The 22,491-nt window shown below is 51.0% G+C and overlaps 1 protein-coding gene across 1 annotated transcript; it reads left to right on the top strand.

Annotated features, from left to right (window-relative positions):
- Window positions 1-1,080: 1,080 nt before the first annotated feature.
- TMEM273 (transmembrane protein 273) lies at window positions 1,081-21,311 on the top strand. Its single transcript, XM_055588234.1, has 9 exons — window positions 1,081-1,181; window positions 2,173-2,308; window positions 3,859-3,907; window positions 8,313-8,423; window positions 11,415-11,468; window positions 12,568-12,708; window positions 13,937-13,967; window positions 16,387-16,410; window positions 20,229-21,311. Exons 1-9 carry the CDS (start codon window positions 1,081-1,083, stop codon window positions 20,251-20,253), a joined length of 672 nt encoding a protein of 223 aa, XP_055444209.1. The 3' UTR covers window positions 20,254-21,311.
- Window positions 21,312-22,491: the final 1,180 nt, after the last annotated feature.

Raw genomic sequence — 22,491 nt, 5'->3', positions numbered from 1 at the left:
GCTTCCTCTGTAAAGTCATGTAAGCATCTCTGTCACACCCAGACCCTCATTTATCCACCAGAATTGCTTGAACTGCTCCTTTTATTAAATTTGATTCCATTAAATAAGCGGCTAATGGTTCTCAGTAAGATGAACTGGGCTTGCGCTCTCCCTGTTGTCTGAATGAAGCAGATGAGCAGCTGGGGGAGTTTTTGCCTGGAACCTGACCGCACCCACCTCAGAGACCTGTGCAAATCCTTGGGCCATGTCATCAAGGAGTTGATGTCCAGGGTTTGAGGTAAAGGACCTAGAACTGGACCCATGGGCTATACCAAGGGACTGGAACACATGGACATCAGGGCTGTCCCTTATGTTAACCAAATAGTGATTTTCACCAGACTCTGCCAGCACACAAAAAGTACATGATTTCAGGCCCCAACCTGAAGGAGCTGACAGTCCATGGAGAGGGCAGTTGCAGTGTGTTAAGTGCTGAGATGAAGGAGCAGGAAGTGAACAGAGACGAGACCTTGAGCCAAGCTAGAGTATCCAGGAGGGCTTCCTGGAAGAAGAGTTTTCCTGAGAGCAGTTTGATTATACCTCTGCCTGACTAAAATCTTTCAGCAGCTTCCTGCTGTTGCCAGGACTGACAAGCATTTATGTGGTCACTGGGCCTCGCTAGCCCATCATGTGGCTCATCCCAGGGCTCCTGCTCCCCAACCCCAAGAATATCCACCAAGTTCCTGTCCAGTCTCCTGTCCAGTCTCGTACTGCCTCTGTTGTGTGAGATACGTGCCAACCCCCGCCCCCTCCAACCCCAGGACCCCAGAGATGCTCTCTTCCAGTGCTGTTTCCATGCCTGTTTGGGATCTTGCTCCCTGCCACACTGTCACCTCGGTCAGGTCAGGGATCCAGTCTTGCCAGCCACTGCTCAGCTCATGCCCAGCAGCTGCACTTGTTTGAGTTGGTCAGTGCATGATGTAGAAGCTTGGCTTCCAGGAGCCAGTCTGCAGGAACCGTGAGCAGGGACAGAGCTGGTTGGCCTGAGGGGACTGCGGGAAGGCAGTGTGGGCTGGAGAGGAGTGTGAGCTGCAGCCTGGGATGATGGAGGGGTTAGCTGGGGGAGGAAACAGGTCTTACCCTGAGGGCATTTTAGCAGCCCTGGAAGAAGAGCCGCCGCACCACCTCCCCGAGCAGTGTAGCAGGTGAGTTAGTAGTAAGGAGACCACCTAGGAGAGAAGACAGGCTGGATGTGTCTCGGGCCTCACCAGCAGGGTCTATGCTGGCTTCTGAGGCCTCGTTACACACTCACACCAGCTTTCCCACTGCGTGCGGCCTGAGGTCAGGGTGTGGCCAAGGTGCCTTGTCTGTCACAGCTTGTACTGCAGAAGATGTCGGACCAACTGACTTGAGGCTGTGTGGAGATAGCCCTGGGCAGCTAAGCTGGTCCAGAGAAGGTTCTGGAGATGCTCAGAGAGGGCCCCTGAGGCGACCCTGGGGTGCGAAGAACAGAGGCCCAACTTACAGAGCTGTAGATGAGCCCTAGTCCCTGAGCTGCACATGACACATTAAGAACCTGGCTCAGCCTGCAGCCACAGTCCGCAGTGTGCGCTGGCCTGAGACTCTGAGGAGCCTGGCTGGCTCGGGTTCAAATCCCAGGGCACTCTTCTTCAGCCATGTGACACGACACGGCATTCACCTCCTGGGACTTCCCTGTAAAAGGAGGACTGTGGTCCCCAAGAGAGACTCCTGCCCCTACCTGGCTTTAGAGCTCCCCACCCCCCACCCCCCAAATCACACACACATACAAATGCAATTTTTCTTTTTTTGGTTATGTTTGAAAATCCTTGAAAGTTCCAGAACTGGGTCAGCACAGAGACGTAAGGGAGGGACCTGTCTGAGTGTGCTGGATAGTGGAGCGTGAGCGGACGGGGACCACAGCTTGGTGGGGAGCTGTGAACTACAGACTGAGGGCGAGCTGCTGCTTTTATTTCAATGGTCGAGGGTGTTCCTATGTAGATCCAACTCCCAGGTAGCTCCACTTCCTCCCTCTACTTGGTGGTCCAGTGTGGGACCATGTCTTAATGCTGCCCAAGAGTCCAATGGGAAGAGCAGGGTGTTGGTAGGTGTGAGGCCCTTGGGGGCGTCAGACTGAGCCAGGCTCCATCCTGAATCCTGGGGATCTGGTCTTTCCAGGAGGTCCACGTCAAGCCTGATATCCCCCTGCTCTGTTCAGAAGACCTTGGCAGCCCTTGGGGCCATCGGCAGGGCTGAGCTTCCCTTTCCAGAAGGTGACCCTTGGAGAGTGGACCGCACGGCCATGCTGGAGGAAGTGGGTTGAGCCCTGTGTGTGGCTTGATCTCTAATCTTTAACTATTTAGATTTGTGGTGTGCCCTGGTTTCTGCAAATGTTAGAAGCAGCCTTTAAAAAGATAACTGTGGTGGAAATACCTGACACAGACCTTGGCGCACAGTACGGCCCAGCGATGGCAACAGACGGCTCGGAGTTGCCCAGCTCCCTGGACTTTCATTGGCTGCGTGTGGCTGTTTCCTCTGCAGCTTCATGGCCCCTTCCCTGAGGGCCAAGCCAGCTGTCATCCCACAGCCCCGCCCCCTGGGCACATGCCCCCTTCCGCCAAGTCCCCGAGGACTCCAGAGCGAAGCTTCCCAGAGACTGAAGCGCACACTATGAATATTGCATGAATAATAATAACCCCACCACTTAGCGGTTATGCAACGCTTTCCTCTTCCACAATACTCTACCATCATTAATTAGTTATTCTGCACTGCTTCCAGCCTCCCCTGCTCTCTCTGCAAAGGCGGCCCTGAGATGGCTCCTGAAGACAGGCTTTCTCTGGTCTGAAGCCCCTGTGTTGAGTGGGTGGGCCGTCCCCCACCTGGGACCCCGCAGTCTCTCAGAGGCAACAGCAGGGACCTGAGACCTTGAGGGGGAGGGCCTTCTCCTTTCTGATCCGAGTGCCTCTCCAGAGCCCCTCCTGATATGCTCTGTCCCCGCCTGTCCTGCAGCCCTCTGGAAAGCTGAGGCCGTGTCAAGCAGTGGCCCAGTGCCCGTGGAGGATGGTTCCTGCCCACACTTCAGTCTACACCACCCACCTGTCAGGGGATCCTTGCAGTCACAGTCCTTGTGTGGCTAGGCAGGCTTCCTGTGATCAGCCCAACTGCACAGGGCCCACTGAGCTGGGAGCCATGAGGGGCCCATGGCCACTGGCTGAGCAGAGGCAGAAAGGGGACACAGATGTTCTGGTTCCAAGCATCACACCTTCCCATCCACCATGGAGGCATAGGTAGGTTTCATGTCCCCCTCACCAGAGACATTCAAAGATGGAGCAAACCCATCCACTGGTGAGTGTAGAATTGATTGGGTGTTCCAACTGGGGGGTCTTCTAACTCAGGCTTTCCTGGACATCACTGCCCACCCTACCAGGACAGCCTCAAGCTCCTCCCAGCTTCCAAGCACCTCTGACCCCCTTGAGGATTCAGCAGGTCTTCTGCTGGGTTTGATAGCATTTATGCATCACCACTCCTCACTGAGCATGGCTGGAACTCCCTGTGGCCTCCTACCCCTTCGGGAGCACTCTGAGGGCCTGGAGCACCCTTGCTTCCACCTTGGGCCAGAGCCGGCTCCCTGCCTCCAGCCCCTCCATTAGCCTGGAAAAGTATTGATCAGTTTGGCTTCTGCAGCTGAGTGTTTTAATCCCAGTGTGTGAATCTTTAAGAATTAATTAGCGAAGATTGCTCAGGAAAAACAAAGTGGGCACAAGTTTTGATACCGTCTGGTCACCCACCATTAATGTTTTCCTCTTAATTATGAGGCTATTTCTGGAAGCTGGAGGCGTTTCCCCTCATGTTCTGTTGCCTCAGATGGGCTCCTCCATCGTTCTGGTGGCCTTTCGCGGCCTCCTGCTTCCGGGTCCTGCCCAGCTGCTTGCCCCGTCCGCGTCCTCTGGGAAGCACTCAGAGCCTCAGTTTGCCCAGGCCCCTCACAGCTCTGACTCACAAAGCCTCGTCCTACTTTTCCTTTTGTTTTTAAATGTGCTCACTCCTGGGGACCTTCATGGATGCCCCAGGCTGGGTCAGGTCCCCTTAGTCCTGGATGCTAATGGCTGTATGCTTCTCTGCATTGGGAAGAAACCCCTGCATGGAATTCCTTACTCACGGCCTATCTCCCAGGAGTCAGGGCCCACTGCAGTCCAGGGCTGGGAGGTCCTGACCTGGGTTTGGGAGTGAAAGGTCTGTCTGGTTCAGTGTGCTCTTGCCCTGAATGGGGATCCCTGGAAACGAAGGAGGCGTGCCCAGTCTCCATGGCCCATCGTGGAACCATCTTTGCTTTGTTCTAGATCCTCTGCATGCCTTCTGTTCTCCATCTCTCAAACCTGTGCAGCTTTGCAGGTTTGAGTTCTGCCCAAAGTCTAGGTGCTTTCACAGGAAGAAAGCAATGCCCACAGCTATGGGATAGGAATGACAACGCCCTGTCTACTTGAAGTTTGGCAGCTGCAACCTCTTTACTGAGATGGGAAAAGGGTATTGAAGAAGAGCAATTTCAAGGTAGTTTCTAGGTTTGTGAGCCGGGAGCCTGAGGTTCCTGTAAGTCACAGAATGTCAGAGGAAGGCCGTAGACCCCAGCACAATGCCAGCAGCCACTGGGAGCAGGGGCCGCTGCATAACCCAGACCAACTCACAGCCCTCTGGCATCCTGCTCAGGAGAGGACTAGAGCCTCCATCCTGTTAGGGTTTCACATGTCTAATTTCTAGCATCTAACAGCCCCGGGGAGGGGCAAAAGGGCCAGGGCCACTGACCTGGATTTTTCTGAGAAGAAGACACATCTGTAAGCTCTGAGGAGGGACGGGATTGCCAGCGCCCCCAGTCCCCAAACCAGCCCAATTAGAGAAGTGTGCCCTGAATCCTACTGGGACCCCAGGGTCAGCTTCCATTGCAGGAAGGGTTTGGGACAGATGGATGAAAGAAAGCTGTCTGAGTGAGTCCTTTCTATGTGTCAGGGCCCATGTTCAGGTGAGAAGAGTGAGGTCCAGGCTCTTTTCATGACGTGAAGCATAATGAGAGCATCCCCACTCACTCTGCAGGTCCACTCCCTTTCTAATCCTCCCTCCTAGTGGGCCCTGGCTGTGTGGTGCTTGGCCCAGGGCCTCAGGTGTATCCACAGCAACAGCAGCCACGTGTCCCATCTGCATCCACACACGGCCCACGGGTGTTCCTGGTCTCAGAGTCATAGGACCAATGCTGTTACATGATCTATTGCTCTGCGGCCGAACTTGAGTTCCTCCTGAGCCCTTATTATATCACTCAGTGCTGTAAACTTGATCTTATCACACAAGGCACTTCTGGTTTAACAGTAATTTCGGGGAATCTTTCCTGTCAGTTCAAGATTCTCCCCTTTCACCTTCTTCTTGCACCTCCCTGGAGGAGAAACTAAGCTCCAAGGAGTCTCACATATCATCCTGGGCCTGGGGAGGAACTGGGGCTAGGAAGTGTGTCCTTCATGCCCTAGAACATTCTGCAGGACAGTACAGACAGGGCAGGGGCAGATATGTGATAAGGTTGCAGGGGGATCCTGAGCCAGCAGAGAGCAGGGGACTTCCAGAGGAGGTGGCTTTGTGCTATGTCTTGGAGGATAAGTAAGAGCTCCCCGTGGAGACGAGGAAGGTATTGCATCAAACAGCAGATGTGCAAAGGCCCAGAGGCGCACAGCTTTGCTTAGCTGGTGGGCCACAGTTGGGTTTATTTGAGGCTATGCCGTGAGCTCCGGCTCACAGCCAGCATTCTCTGCTGTGTGAAGGACCTGCCGCCTAAGCCATCAGGATGCTTGCTGCTGACACTTCCTTAGCTTAGGTTAGACTATAAGATAAAAGAGGTGTTTCCTTACTGAGCTGGCTGAGAAGTCAAGAACAGGTGCTTCAGGTGCAGCTGGATTCAGGGGCTCAAAACCTGTCTTAGGTTTGGTCTTAGCCTGACCTTCCTGGTGGCTCAGTCAGTAAGAGTCTGCCTGCAATGCAGGAGACCAGAGTTCAGTCCCTGGGTTGGGAAGATCCCCTGGAGAAGGAAATGGCAGCCCACTGCGCCTGGGAAACCCCATGGACAGAAGACCCTGGTGGGCTGTACAGTCCATGGCGTCACAAGAGTCGGACACGACTTAACGACTAAACCTAAACCTGCTGCTGCTGCTGCTGAGTCGTTTCAGTCGTGTCCGACTCCGTGCCACCCCATGGACTGCAGCCCACCAGGTTCCCCGTCCCTGGGATTCTCCAGGCAAGAGAACTGGAGTGGGGTGCCATTGCCTTCTCTGAACCTAAACCTAGCATGACCCTAGTCAGTGGGGGTTTCAGTCTCAGCAGGTTCCCTGTAGCCTGTGGGTCTCCCGCAACCCCACAGTTACCAATTTCAGAAGACATTCTTCTTTCTCAGTATTTTCCACAAAGTCCCAGAGTTGAGTCTTACTGGCCTGAGTGGGATCACCCCTTGACCAGTCACTGCTGACTGGAAGATGTCATGCCTGGCTAATCAGGATGGTTCACACATCCATCCTGGGACCAGCCTCAAGGGAATCAAGGGGAGGTGTTTCCCCAAAAGAAAAGCAAGGCCCTGCCTTCAGCCAAAGGGCCAGGAAAGGGGGGGCCACTTAGCAAGTGTTCACCCCACACACCCCTGTTCAGACTTCCTCCAGCTCCTGGGGACGCAGGTTTGCAGGAAGGTGCTGAACATCTCCTGCAGCACTCTGATCTTCTCTTGTGTCAGTCTTGTCTGTCCATCACTGTGCGAGCTCCTTCGTGGGGCACCAGGGTCTTTTGTCCAAGAGCATTTGGATGCCCCTGGTCACCAGGGCCATGCGGAGCACACCAAAGGTACTGCATTCCTGTGTGTACTTCGTCAGGAGAGGATAGATGTCTTTTCTAGTTATCTGAGACCCCTTCCTTGAGCTGAGAACACTGGAATTTATGTGATCTAAAGTTAGGAGCCATTCTGTAATATTTAAGTTTCAGATGAAAATGGCCAGGCATCAGTTGACAAACACTTAGGGCAGCCTCTCCCTATTTTTAGTCCAGATACTTATAGAACGACATCTGCGTGCATGCACGCCCACTGCCCCACAACTGGAAACACACAGCCCGATTCTGCCCAAATAAGGGTGGTGAAGAGGGCCCGCTCCCAGGAAGGGTGGACCCGACAGGTGTGGGCAGCTCGGGAGGTCTGGATGGTGGGGCTGGGCTCTCAGGGTCAGATTCCAGCTGAGATGGGTCAGGCCACCCCATGCCTTCCACTCACTCCCCGGAGAAGCCTTGCCTCCATCTTCCTCTGAGGCTAACCTCCCAGTCCTGGAGGAGGGGGACCCAGGGAGCCTCCAGGCTTCAGGACTATTTACTCTTGCAGGAGATTCCTTCCTGTTGGGAAACCACTTGCAGAGAGCAGATTGTGCTCTGTAGAGGGGAAGGGCTGCAGAGAGGGGGCGGGGCACTGGCTGTTTTGCAGGGAGGGCTGGGGTGTCAGGTCTCTGTCAGTTGCCTGTCCAAAGGGGGCCTGGGAGGAAGAGCCACTCTAGACTCAGAGCTGTAATGGTGTCTCAGTACATCTTAGAAAAAAGCACCATCTTCTGGGCAGGCGTAGCCTGAGGTGAGTGGTTTGGTGAGTGCCGGGGTGCAGGGCTGGACCTGAGCGTGCATGGGGACCGTGTGGGTAGAGGCCCTGGAACCCCAGCAGGCCCATCTAGAGGCAGCACCCCTACTCTCTGCTCTGCTGCTGTTTAGTCCCTAAGTCATGTCCGACTCTGCACACCAGCAAAAGCTGTGCCCCAGGACCTTGGCTCCTGCACTCTGCACGTGGCTCCGTGTAGACAGTCCTAGTGTAGCGGTGACTGTCAAGCCAGATTTGGGCAGCACTGTGCCTGCCACTGCAAGAGACACGAGAGACGTGGGTTCAACCCCTGGTCAGGAAGATCCCCTGGAGGAGGGTGTGGCAACCCACTCCAGTATTCTTGCCTGGAGAATCCCAAGGACAGAGGAGCCTGGCAGGCTACAGTCCATAGGGTTGCAAGGAGTTGGACACGACTGAAGCGACTTAGCATGTATGCACGCATGTGCCTGCTACAGCCATGTGAATCTATCAGTCATCAGTCAGAGGGTCCCTGCGTGCCCCCTGGACACCAGCCTTGGTTCAGTCAGCCCCTGCTCAACCCCTTGAACTATCCCCAGGTTTTGAGAGACTGTTTTCTGGGTACTAAGCTGCCAATTCATGTTTGCATGTGAGAACCCAGAGAATTTCAGTAAATAAAATGTGGTGTGGCTTCCTCTTGTGTCTCTGACAGACCTGAGCAGGAGCAGTCAGGCGGCCTCTGGCTGTGCTCGCAGACCAGCAATCCATCCTCCAGCTACGGGGAAATCGTCCCTGGGGGCTTGCAGGGTCTACAGCGCGGGAGGTGATGATCTCGGCAGGAGGCGGGGGTGCGGGTGGCCGATGTAAGTGTGTTTCTGACAGGTCCTCATCAAGGGCTCTTAGCTTGCAAGGCTGAGATGCTGAGCACAGGAGGGCAGCTTGGAGGATGTCCCTCCCCGAGGAGGGAAAAGGCTGCCGCCAAGTGGCTGTCTGGATGGCTAGCAGGAATTACTGAGATGGGAGATAGCTGATGGAGGGCCCAGCATGGCCCACTCTTGGGGTTTGGCATCTGCAGCTGTCTGATCTGCAGCCCCAGGGAGGGCACTCACTCAGTCTCTGACCTTGGACTTCACTCAGTTCCTGAGGCCCAGGGAACCTGTTTGGGGTCAGGGACTAGGAGCAGCCTCCTGTCTTGGGGTGGACCCAGGAGAGAGCATGGAGGGAGGGGTCTGAGGAGCCTGAGCCTGTGGGGGTGAGAGTGGGAGCTGAGCTGAGCCAGGGACCCCTGCCCGGGAAGGGCAGGAAGAGTGGAGCATTCAGGAGGCTGCATTTGCTGGGCAGCCTGATGAGGACTTGGGGCCTGGTGCTGCTGGGAAGGCCAGGGCCAGGCTTTTCGGACAGCAGACACACACTCTCTCTCTTCCCTTCTCACCTGCTTGGCAGCCTGAGCTTCTCTGGCAGAGCGTTTGTATGTCCCTCCATCTCCATGTGTCCTTGTGTCTCTCTGACTCTTTCCACCTTTCCATGCTTTCTGACCTATGTCCTTTCTTCTTTCCCTGTTCAAGTTTCATTTCAGGCTCATATAAGGATTTTATGCTGTGTGATGGTCATGCAGAGCCGTGGCCACGGGGAGAAGACCCCTGAGGAGGACCCAGGAGAAGTGTCTGTGTCTGAGCGGGCAGGCGGAGAGGCTGGCCCTCAGTGGCCCTGGTCCCACTCGCTGACGCCTGCCTTCCCTGTCCCTTGTCTTCTGTCCAGTAAAGGCCGCGTGGGGCAGACTGCTGTTGGAAAGGCCCCCTCGCGAGCATGCAGCACACACGTCAGGGTTTCCAGCATCAGCACAGAAGCCGGTTCCGTTCAGTGACTCTAGCAGCCTAGCCCTACCATGTGTGAAACACAAGGCTTTGTCCAAACCCCGGAAAGGTTTTCAACCTGGCTAGAGTGGCGGGATTAATGTGAAGAATAAATGCAGAGAAACAAGGAAGCTCAGTGGGGATTTCAAAGAACTGATAGAACCAGGGTCATATTGTGTTCTGTGGTGTCTGTGGTATGTGAGTGAGTGGATGGGCCCAGTAACAGAAGTCACTGGATTTCCAAGAAGACTAGTGACTAGAACAAGGCTGTGTACTTTTGCTTCAGAGTCCTCCAGCTTTTTCATCACCAGGTGAGGCCATCAGAAGACCCTACAGAAGACCTAAAGTCTATTACAATGGCCCCTTCCCCACCAGGGCACTCAGCGCAGATGTTCTCTGTGGAGTGTCTGCCCAACCCCTGGGCAGCACTGAGTGTGGTCACACGCACGTCTTGTCACTTTGGTGACCGAGTAGCCACCGTTTGCCCTCCATGAGGTCAGGACTCAGGAGGTGGACTTCTCTTGGAGCTAAGTTGGGGAAGATGTGGTCCCTCTCAATGAAGTCAGTGGCTCCCTTTTAGGACCAACAGGGACTTCTGCCTTGCCTGGAAATTTGAGCCTAAGAATCAAGTTTGGGTCTCACCACTCACCTGCCCGTGTCTCAGCCCTCCAGTCCTCGGTCTTGATGGTCTTGGCATCATTCTATCAGTTAGCTGCCTGGGATTTGAGTTCTCAAGGCATCACGGGGCTTTGGGTTAAGGTGGCAGGGCTGCCGCTTTCCACTTGTCTTTGGCCCTTGGGCACACCCTCAAGTCCTCAGTGCTGGATTCCTCATTCATCAAATGGTGGGGATGATGGTGCCTGTCTCACAGAGCTCTTGCTCTGAATATTGAATGTATTAATTAATGCAGGTGCTGCCCCCAATGTCTGCCTCAGAGCAAGTGGCCAGTTAATGTATACTTTCCTTCACAAGGCCCGTGGGTCCATCTTAGCTCTTCTACAGCCCATCTTCAGGGACCAAGGTCAGCTTGGGAGTCACATCTCCTATCTTAAGGTTTCAAGTATAGGCTAGAAGAGTGAGCGCCCCTGCAGCATGCTCTGTTACCGTCATTCACTCATTCATCAGATGTCTATTAATGCCTCCCGTGGCCCAGACACTGTGTCAAATGCTGGGGATAAAGCACTCCACAGGGCACCACTCAGCCTAGGGGGAAGACCAGCCAGAAGACCCGTTAGTGGGTGAGTAGCTGAGAAGCTCTGGGGACAGTACCTGGCACACAGCAATGCTATGTAATGTTCCTAAATAAATGGTGTGGTCAGTTACAAGGGGTAGGTACAGCCACTGTGGAGCATGCAGAGGGGCAGCTAAGCCAGGTATGGGGTGTCAGGAGAAAGTAACACAGAACCAAGATGAGGTAAAGAGGAATAGGGGAGAAGACGGAGCTGGGCAAAGGATGTGGGTCAAGGGCAGCTGGTCCCGGCCTGGGTAGGAGCTGGAATCAGGCAGTCTGGCCAGAGTGAGAGGGTTCTTGGGAGTGAGGAAGAGACTAGAGAGGCAGGCGGGGATCCCAGTGTGGGTCTTAGAAACCATGTTAAACAGCTGGTTTAACTTACAGCTAAAATATCCTGTTAACCTAAAAAAAAAAGATCTTTTATAAAACGAATGAAATAAAAAGGTCTTCTAACGGGATTAGAAGGATCTGGGTTAACTGAGCTCAGCGCACTCTTACTCCTGCTTTGGCAGAGGTTCTGACCTCCCAGCACAGCTCCCGGACACTGTGGCGACCAGGAACCACCTCTGTTACTCCAGAGTGTGGTGGCCAAGCAGGAGGTTTCCTGTGGCAGACTTCCCCAGACCTATTGGAGTGGACGGCTGGGGGCAGGGCTTTGGCCTGAGACCCCTGGCCTGATCTTGGCCAGCAGTTCTGTTCTAACCAGAATTTGGGGCTTTTGTTTTTGCAGATGCTGGGGCCGCTCAAGTGTTAGCAACAGGCAAGCCTGCTAGAGCTGAAGCTGGTAGGTGGCTGCCAAGTGGATTCTGGATGCAGGGCTGAGGGGCAGGAGGAGGAACTCAAGATGCATGGGCAGGTGGGGCATCCTGGTGCCTGTTTCCTCCCAGTCATCATGGCACCAGGGCAGTGCTCACCCCCAGACCTGTCTGAGTGGCTAGCATGGCTTTATCCTTGGGGCATGGTACTGAATGACAGTCTGTCCTCAAAGGGGACATGAGCCATCAGGGCCACCTCTGTCCACTCTCTCTGAGATGAGCAGCCCTGCAGTGCAGCCATGAGTCCTCATATAGCAGGCTTTGCCCTGGCCAGTGCCTCCCTCCGCTTGCCCCATCCCAGCCTCTCTCCACCCCAGAGTTCAGCTCTCCATGTATGGTATGCCTTCCATGTCATCTCCTCTGGGAAGACTGTCAGTTTCCACATCAGCCCACCCTGTCACTCAGCACTCGAGTGAGCTCTTGTCTTCCGCTGCTGACTGCAGGCCCCCAGGATGGAGTCAGGGACTCATTCATTTGCCGTCAGCACGCTCACCAGAGCAGGCAATCGACATACACATGGATGAACTGATGCAGGGATAAGTGAGGATGGCTGCAAGAAGACAGAGAAAGGAGCCACCAGCCACTTGAGAATGATTCCCACAGCTGAAGGGACCAGGGTTGGAGTTCCAGGAAGAGGAGATGCAGCATGGGTGGAGGGGTAGGGAAGGAGCATGTTCCCAGGAGACTGGAAAATTAGGCTGGCCTCAGTGGGTTGGGACTTCCCAGGTGGCTCAGTAGTAAAGAAGCTGCCTGCCAATGCAGGAGACACGGGTTCAACCCCTGGGTCATGAAGATATCATGGAGGAGGAAATGGCAAGCCACTCCAGTGTTCTTGCCTGGGAAATCCCATGGACAGAGGAGCCTGGTGGGCTACATTCCATGAAGTTGTAAAAGAGCTGGACACAACTGAGCAACCGAACATACATGCACGCAGCAGGTTGGACTATGTAATGTAAAGGTCCAAGTATATGACTTTGGACTTCGTTCTGATGTAAAGGGAGCTGTGGAAGACTTTTGCTGGGTGATGGCTGATTAAAGCCCCTTGTTCAATTCCTCCCTGCCCTCCAGATATGAAATATGCTGTCATCGGGACTGCTGTGGGCATCGCCATATCGGCCGGCTTCCTGGCCCTGAAGTTCTGCATGATCAGGAAGCACATGTTTGATAACGATTCCTCTGACCTGAGAAGCACAAATGTGGGCTTCAACGGTAAGGAAGCAGTGATGCTCAGCCCTGGCTCTGCCCTTTCCTGAGATAAGACACATTCTGGCCGGTTATCTAGTGTGAGGCTCTGAGGGTAAAACTGGCTATAGAGAGAATAAAAATCATGGATCGAAAAGAAATGCGGTGACCTCTCTGTGTCTCTGTCTGTCTCTGCTTCTGTCTCTGTACTTTTCCACTTAATCATTCTTGATATTCTTAAGAATCAGCTTTCTTGGAGAAATGGGGAAGGGAGCTGAGCTGGCTTCTGACAGAAATTTCTTTTCTTTTACCCAAATGATGTGATGAGATGAAATCAATCCCCGGAAGTGGCGAGGCTGCTCCTGGCACGGGTGGGTGGCGGGAGGTGTGGCCAGCACTGATGGCCTGGCCAGGTTGCATTTTTCCCGCATAAATCGGGCAAGCCCTGCACTGAGTGATGCTGAGTGTCTGCTCCTGACCCGAGCAGAGCTGGGCTTATGAGCGCCCAGCATGGTTCTCCACACCCTGTCGCAGCTGTGGAGATCTGCGTCCTTGGGTAGAAGCCGAACACTTGGTGAGTTTCAGTAGCAAAATACAGCATTGATTTGCACCCCCTTGTCTCTTAAGAGGGGACCTGCAAAATCCATCGCCCATATGGCTGCTTAATGGGATGGTAATGCAGTCCCCAGAGGATAGGGAGGAAGGACTCTCACCATGTCTCTTGAAAATGTGATTATTATCTGTAAAGATACCCAAAAGGGGAGACAGGGCAAGGAGGAGACTGCATCTGGGGCCTTCCAGTGTGTCCAACTGCACAGGGAACTTAACTGGTCATAGTTCACTTGCCATTGATTTTGTATCCCTAGGAATAAGGGGAAAGAGAAAATAGTCTCTTCAGCACACTGAGAGACATCCTAGATCTCCTACGGGTGAGAGGGCCCAGCATCCTCAGGGAGGGAGAAGGGGAAGAACAACTGGCAGAGGCCTGGGGGGTCTATTTATAGGGAAACCTCGGTCTCCCCCGGGTGCTGAGCTAGGGGGCTCGGAGAGGGACTGGGTAGAGAAGCTTCAACGGTGCCAACGGGGAGGGGGCAGAGCGCTCAGCCCAACAAACCCCTCAGTGGCCTCAACCCCAGGAACCTCTCAGCATCACCTGAGTCCGCTGGGCTCTGACCCCCTCCTGCTGGCCTGGCACCAAGAGAGTGGCACCACCATCACCGTGCCCCCGTCCTAACAGCCTGCTTTCTCTGTTTAGAGACCATTGGGCTAAAGAAGAGAACTTCAAGGTAAGGTCACTACCAACCTGTGTCCCCCTCATATTCCCTCCTGTTTCATCCATCCCTCATCCTTGCCTGACATCCCTGCCCCTCTTCCCACTTTGAAATGCTTCCTAGGGGACCAGGATGCACCCCTGGCCTCCCTCTTCTCACTCTCCCCTCCTTCGGGCAGCCCTCAAGTGTCATGAGAGTGGGGATCCCACAGGGTATTAAGTAGTCAAAGTAAGCTTGGGCTCTTTTCTGCACTTGGGTTAGCCTTTGCCTCATCTCCTGCGCAGAGTCCCCCAGTGAATCGCCCACCCCCATGATCATGTTCCCAGCTACGGCCATGTCCCAGCTGGGAAACTACATGTGTTCTGTTCCCAGCTTCCCTGCCGCCACCCAGCCACACTGCTCCTCTGTATAGAGCCCTTGTCCTCCAAAGACAATCCTAACTCAGGACCTTTGCACTCGCTGCTTGTATCGTATGGAACACCCTTTACTCAGATAGAAACAAGCTACTGCGAAGCCCTCTGGAATGAGGACCTGAGTGATACCAAGGAGGCAGCCAGTCTCTTGGGGCTGGGGGAAGGTGCAGGCCAGAATCAAGAATCAGTAGCATTTGTTGGAATGGGGAGGCCCTAGCTGGAGATGCCCTTTGGGAAGCACGCAGTAGAGTGGGGGTGGACAGTGGGCTGGGTGGGGTGGGATATGTTGGTCACTACCTTTTTTGAATATGGTAAGTCTGAGGCTTCTGGAGACTTCCTTGTGGAGGAGATGTTCAGTGAGTGACTGGTATTCAGGGCAGAATCTGAGTTCAGATGGGCTGGTGGGCTTTTAGAGGGATGCAAAGCACAGCCCCCCTCTAGTTCTTCCCTGGGATCTGGGGCTTGGTAAGTACAAAGCAGCATCTCTTGAAGAAATGTGTGGATCTATGGATGAAGGAGAGATGATGTGTGGTACGCTGCAGTCAGGGGATGCCCTGGGGATGAGCTGGAAATGGATTTTCTCAATACTTTCACTTTCTTGAGGCTCTGCTCTCCTTCAGATGTTATGGTGTCTGTCAATAATTTCTGAGGACCTAAAGCTCTTGATGGTGGGAGTGAGGGGACCTGGGAACGTATAGATGAACCCCAGACCCAGACTCTGCATTTCCTTTGGGGCCCAGCTCATCTGTGTGGTGGGAAGTGTAGGATGGGGTCAGTTTGGGATGGCTGAGCTGTGCCTGTGGTGGGGGACTCTGCCTACAGCGCGGTCTCAGGGGCCCTCTACTGGGTGGCTGAGGCACCCTGGCATGTGGCCACAGGCTGCAGCGGCCAGCTCTGGCCCTGTGTCAGGATGATCGAGTGGGCTGGTGGAGGTTCTAACAGAGTGATCTTCTTAACCACCCACGAGCCATGCTATCTTGATCATCCAGACAGCTCACACTCATCGGGGGACACTTTGGGTTAAGGCATCATGCTTTGGAAGCTCCAGTGCCCCCTGGAAGTTCCCAGAACTGGTATAAACTCTGATTCAGGGACCTCTTAGTCATGGGATTCACAAAACGGAAAGATTTCACAATGCCCAATTCTTAATCCTGGTGGATTTGTACACGCATATGTGCGTGCTGGGGGAAGGAATGTGACAGGCTGTGATGACTCATAATGAAGGTCTGACACACAGATGCTGCTGTGTGAAGATGCTGCTGTGAACAGTACATCACAAACCAATTCAAGAGCACTGAATGAACAGTTACTATGGTTTCACATTCCTACCTTTGATCAGGTCAGAGGAGCATCTGTTTGGTATATTTGTTGTTTAGTTGCTCAGTTGAGTCTGACTCTTTTGTGACCCCATGGACCATAGCCCGCCAGGCTCCTTTGTCCATGGGATTTTCCAGTGGATTGTCGTTTCCTTCTCCAGGAGTTTTTCCCAATCCAGGGATTGAACCCGCGTCTCCTGCATTAGCAGGTGGATTCGTGACCACTGAGCCACGAGGAAGCCCTTTTGTACATTTGGATGTTCTGAATTATTTCGATACATTGGAGCTGTAGGAGGAAACTTCCATAACCCAGGCGAGGTGGCTGCCATAGCCGTCCAACAATAAACATTGCGAGAGTGAAGTACAGGAGGAGGAGTGTGAAGGGGCAGAGGAGGGCAGGGAAGAGACGAAAGATGGGGAGAGGTGGGCGGTTGGGAGGTAATGGCAGGATGGGGTTCGCCTGCATCTGTTCCCCCACCGCGTGCAGGGAGCTGTCCTCAGCATCATCACACCAGAGCTCTTCTATTGAGAAGGAAGATACAACTCAGGTTTCCAAAGCTGACACTAGATGGAGTCAGGCTCAGTCGGGAAGCCGATAGACCCGAGAGTGGAGACGCAAAGGACATGCAGGCCGTTCTCCCGTAGCAGAATTTTGCCCCTGCTTTTGGTTGTCTAGGAATGACATCCCGTCTTCCTGTTTTGCAGGTTAAACCTCAGTTTCTCTGAAAGGTGAGTTGTACGAGTGGCTGATGGCTCGTACCGAAAGGAGGGAAGGCAGTCCCCTTCCTGTCCCGTGCAGGCTGGAGGCGCTCCTGCGCGACCCCTGCAGGATGGGAGGGGGATTGCTGGGCACGGGCCGGAAGTCGTGGTGTCAGGCTGGCTGTGACGTCAGCAATCAGCTTCTCTTTGGGACAGCTGTGGCAAGTCCTCATCGGGCAGTACTTTGGCAAGATTTTAAATGAAGTCGTGGGGCATGTGCCTCCTTAGAGCTGAGAAAACTGGGTTTTAACAGCAAGATGGTTAAAGTTTTATCTTATTTGATTTGGTTTTCCAAGACCTTCTCTTTGACAGAAGCCAGTCAACTGTAGCTAGCTTAAACCATTTGATGGGAAAAAAAAAATCCAAAATTTTCTTTGTGTCATCAAGCCATCAGTTTGGCCGAGGTGTCAGATTTTCGACGCTGCTGTGAAGTGTCAGAATAGACAGTGCCTGAGCATATAGGGCAGCCTTTCAGGAAGCGGGGGCAGGATCCGAGGTTACGGCTAAAGGAGCTCTGCTCCCGGGAAGGAAGCCATCTCCTTCAGGTTTATCTGAAGGGCCGGTTCATAACTCACTTCCCCTAGTCCTGCTTTCCCACACCTCGCGTACCACCCACATGCTCTCACTGTCCTTTTTGAAAAATCTTCAAAGCCACAGAAATGTTGAAAGAACAGTGCAATAAAACCATTTACAACCTTCACCTAGATCCATAAATGAACATTTTGCTCTGTTTGCTTTAACTCTGCATGCATAATTTTTTCTGATTCACTTAAAAACTAGTGTAGATATCATAATATTTATGCATCATGTATCTCCTGCACAATCACAGTGACAGGAATGGTAAGAAATGAACGGAAATGGGTAGTAATTCAATAGTCTCATCTCTTTCACAGCTTGTTTTCAAATTTCTCCGATTGTTTCCCAGGTGTCTCTTAAAGCTCTATTTTTCCAAGCCAGGATCCATTGTACTTGATTTTAGTTTCTTTTTAGTTTCTCTCGATGTTGCTTTCTCTCCCCACGGCATTGTCAGTCTTGAAGTACTTAACCTTCTTGCATCGTGTTATAGTTCCTGTATTTGTCGCTTTCCTTCTGAGCAGGCTCAGATTGAGAATTTTGTCATGATCACTGCAGCGGTGATATTGGGCACCTATCTTTCAGTGCGCTGCTCAGGAGTCACAGGACTCCAGGCTCTCTCACTGTTACTGACATTGCTTTAAACTGCTTAGCTAAGGAAGTGACAACTAGATCTCTCCTGGTGGAGAGAAAATCCCTCGTTTGCAATGAGTAAATAATCTAAGGGGTGGGACTTTGAGACCGTGGGAACACCCTGACCAAGTAATTCTTCACCCAATGGTTTACATCTGTTTGTGGCCCGTGTTTGAATAGTTACTGCATTGAGGGCTACAAAGTACCGAGTTTCTAATTCCAGCGTCCCTTCTACATTTTATAGCTGACATTCTTCTCTTATTTCTCCAACATTATTCCTAAGGACTTCAATGCATTATAATTCATCACCATCATGAATCTTTTTGATGTTTAAATTGTCCCAAGTTATCAGTACAAATAAATTCTTGGTGTCTTTAGACTGGATTCCAGTAGTCACTAAGAATTTCATAGACTTCCGAAATTACACAGTGTTCCAGGCTCACCTTACACTGTTCCTGCTCAGACTTTGAATCACCCATTTCCCCTAGATCCATGTTTTCCTACCCCCTCCTCCACCCTCCTTCTTTTCTTTAACATGGAGTAGTTATAGAAACCAAGATCTGAGCACAACGGGTGCTTATGGCTACTGAGGCATCATCACTTGCAGACTTTCTCAATGGATAGTCATCACATGCATATTTACCAGTATGCATCAAAAACTCAGCATCATAGCATTCTTCTTAGGACATCCTCATTCCATATTTCCATTTTGCTTCTTCCAAAGTGAAAGCCCTGTTTCCCAACCATATAAATATTTTTATCCATTTGCTCTATCCTATAATACACACAAAATACATACTTCAAGAATTACAATACTGTACAACTACAAACTCACTTAAAAATTTCTTTGCTGTTCTTTGTTCTTAGAACTTAGCCCTTCATGTGTATAGAGCTTTGTGTTCAAGTTGAATTAATTATTTTCTCTGTGGTTATCTATCAATTTGATATATAGTTAGAGATATGTGATTCAGTGTATATGCTGGTTTTTGTTTAGTTTCTTAATCTTTGTACTTTAATTTTATTTTTTGAGTATGTGAAACACATGTATAGTTTTAAGCTAAAAACGTGTGAACAGGTAAACTTGGAGACGTCCTGCTCTCCTATCCACTCTGCTCTGCTCCTACCCACTGCTTTGAGGTAATTAATTTCAACAGTTCCGGTTTTATATTCCCTGTGTTCCTTTTACAAAAATATGTGTAATTAAAAGATTCGCATGTATACAATTTTTATAACATTAGATAAATATTTACATATGCATGTATATATTAGTCTGGTTCTCGTATGGGTCTACTTTTACTTGGATCTCTGACTCGTTTGGTATGGTGCATGGTGTGAGGTATAGATCCAATTTTATCTTTTTCCCAAATGGCAATCTAGTCATCTTAATAGCATTTTTCAAAACCACTGTATTTTCCCCAGTATTTTATTTGTCACCTTTATCATGGTGAAAAGTTTCACCTATAGTTGGACTCTTTGTAGACTTCACATCACTCTCCGGCGGTATCTGTGATCACCCGTGTGCCATTATCACACTTTTTCTTGGGGTGACTTCACGTATTACCCCGCGTGGCTGCTTCCCACACGCCTTGCTCTCCCAGTCTAGCTATTCCTGTGTATTTGTTTTCCATATAAGCTTGACAACCAACTTCAGAATCTGGCTACAGAAACAAACCTCTTGCTGTTTTTATTGGAGCTGCATTATGTTTACATGTTAAATTGAAGACAACTGACTTTTTGAGGATGCTATCCTTCACTGACACAAACCTATGCTTTTCACAAGTGTGTTTTTGTGTGTCTCAGGAGAGTTTTCATATTTTACCCTTATGGATTTTTCACATTTCTTATTAAGTTTACTTCTAAATATTTCATGTTTTTGTTGCTTTAGTAAATGGAATTTCCCATCATGTCTCCTACTTGGTCATTGATTTGGGGTATTAACATGATAACAGCTGACATATTGAATGCTTTTATTGTTTTTTTTATTTTGTTCTTGATCTCCTTGAGTTTTCATCATGTCTTCTGCCAAATTGTAGATCTTCTCTTCCAATAAGCCTCTAATTGTTTTCTCCTCTCTGATTGCATTGGTTAAAATCACCAGTGTTAAATAATAGTGGAAACAGTGGGCATATTTGTCTTTTGCCTGACCGTTGTGGGAAATTCTCTAGTGGTTTTCATTAAGTAAGATGTTAGATTTAGGGCTAAAGTACATGTCTTATCACCTTAAGGAAACCCACCAGTTCCTATTTTACTGAGTCTTCCCCCCCCAACCCCCACCCCGGGCCCAGGAATTTGTGTGGGATTTGATTAAAAGACTTTTCAGCATTAGCAGGCATTAACTCATCCTCAGGAGACATTCTCTGGGATGGTCCCAGGAAAACGAGGACATACAGGCACCCTTGTTACTAATTCAGTTTTTTGCTTCTCTCCTTGTTGATCTGTATGATTTTGGAGGACGTGGTGGAAAATTGGATTTAGGCAGCCACTAATAATCCTAGAGTCTCCAAGTCTCTTTCTCTTTCTTTTGGTACCTAGCTCAGGTCTGGGTATTAATGAATTTTCCAGATGGCTCTTTTTCTTTCCAGAAATGCACATGTGATTGAGCTCTGAGTGAGCAGCCTCTTCAGGAGGGCACTCTGGACAGCTACTCACTGGAGACAGCTTGAATTTGAGCATCCAAAGCTGGTGATGGGCCTTCACATGGAACTCAAAATACAGAGCAAATAAACTTATAGAATCTACAGTGCCTCTGTCCTGAAAGAAAACAGTGCTTCTCTTCTGCAAGGAGCTGACCGCATAAAGGGACATACAAGCACTCTTGCGAGCAGTAAGAAGGTTTGGAAGTCGACGCATGCTCACGCCTGGCTTTGTTTCCAGTGTCAGAGCTGTTCACACTTCATCATGACACTGTGTCCGTGCACCCTACCAGCAGCAAGCGGCTCGTGGAATGAGAACCAGACTCAAGACACAGCTTCTTTAGCACCACAGTATACCAGGAGGTGAACAGCCTTGCCTACAGCTGTTGGCCTCAACTTCTTAGCTGTCAGAAGAATCCACCTGTCAACACTCAAGGGAACTGAAAGGTGAAAACCTTTGGGCAGTCTCCATTTCTATAAATGACTGACAGACCTTCCAAAAGGAGAAAGGCAGGCTGGGCTGGAGTGGGATAAAGGGGTCTGACAGCTGTGGAATGGCCCTACAGCTCTGCAGCTTTCAAATGGTGGTACCAAGAAAGGATGAAAAGAGAAAGCAGCTGCCATGGCCTGTAGTGAGCTATACCAAAGCAAGTGATTGTTGTTATGCTTATAGGATTATTTTGTGGTGACTATGGCAATGTCCGTACCTTATCACGGAGGACACAACTGGAAGAGATGAAAACGCAAGGCTGCGTGACGCAGGCCCCATTCACATTTCTCTCCCCTTAATAGTAACCCTGGGTTTCTGGGCTGCATTAAGGAATACTCTTTGCCTTTTCATTCAATAGAAATCCAGGTGGCCACATGGACTGGTTCTCCTTAGATTAGGTTACTCACCTTGTGTGTGGTAAAAGATGAGTTATATTTCAAAACAAAGTGCTGTGTTGTAATAATTTGCCTGAACTCCCAGGGCATCTTTTATCTGACTTGATAACAATGTAGTTCATTAGCAGCCTTGGTTAACGGATAACCTAAAGCAGTAATGCGATACTCATAAGCAATTTTCTGTGTGTTAGAATAAACCATCTTGTAAGGTATCTGATAATTGATTTGCTTCTTTCAGCAGCATTTTAATTAAGACAGCTGGTTGGGAACTGAGGGTGAATGCTTCTAGATTCTCAGTAACCGCTGTAATATCTATAAACTCAGTAGAACGTGGGGTCCTTTCCCTCACCCCACATCATGACGTATTTTCCCAGCACCGCTCCCAGCCTCCAGTTTTGTTTGAGTCCCACCCAGAGTCTCCTGTGTGAAGAACACAGAAGTGTGCTGAGGACTGCTGCTTTCTCCTCGTCTTCCCATGGCAGACATGCTGTGGGAAGCAGAATGGGTTGGGGGTTCCAGGCAATTGGCTTCCGTGGCTTATACCCCAATTCCAAGCTCAGTGCCTTCCTTCTGTAGCAGTCCTACTGGAAGCCGTTTTTTCAGCCCCTCTTCATGGGAGCAGCTCCTGGGGACAGAGGTGCCGATGGGCAGAAACTCTTGGATATGTTGTTGAAGCAACCACGGAAGTCATCGTGTCTGTAGGTCCAATGTCCTGAGTGAGAGCCAGTTCTCCTGTCCTGCGCTGTGGTTTGGGACCAGAGGCCAAGAACTAGGATAAACCCCGCCCTCCCAGCCCAGTAGGCTCTGAGTCCCCCAGAACACATGCAGATCCCAGACAACCCATCTCAACAGGCAGAACATCCTGCCCAAAGGAGAAGAGACAGATGAGACTCAGATACCTGTGGGTGGAGTGAGCTGCAGATCTCAGCACCCAGACAGGATCTAAAGGCATAGCTGTGGTTTGCTGCCTCTGTGACTCAGTACCTGGACGAGAAGGTAAGATGGGAGAGAATTATCTGGAAAAATCAACAAATTACAAATATGCATCCATCTGTATGGGCTTCTCAGATGCCTAAGTGGTTAAAAAATTCTCCTGCCAATGCAGGAGCTACAGGAGACACGGGTTCTACACCTGGGTCAGGAAGATCCCCTGGAGGAAGAAATGGCAACCCACTCCAGTATTCTCGCCAGAATAAGCCCATAGGCAAAGGAGCCTGGCCGGCTATGGTCCATGAGGTCACAAAGAGTCAGACATGACTCAGCAACTAAACACGCACGCATCAATCTCTATATTTTCAAGTTAAAAATATATTTTACATGGAATCTA

Source organism: Bubalus kerabau, chromosome 1 (assembly GCF_029407905.1).
Source record: "Bubalus kerabau isolate K-KA32 ecotype Philippines breed swamp buffalo chromosome 1, PCC_UOA_SB_1v2, whole genome shotgun sequence".
Taxonomy (NCBI): Eukaryota; Metazoa; Chordata; class Mammalia; order Artiodactyla; family Bovidae; genus Bubalus; species Bubalus kerabau.
This window is presented reverse-complemented; position numbering and strand designations above follow the sequence as displayed.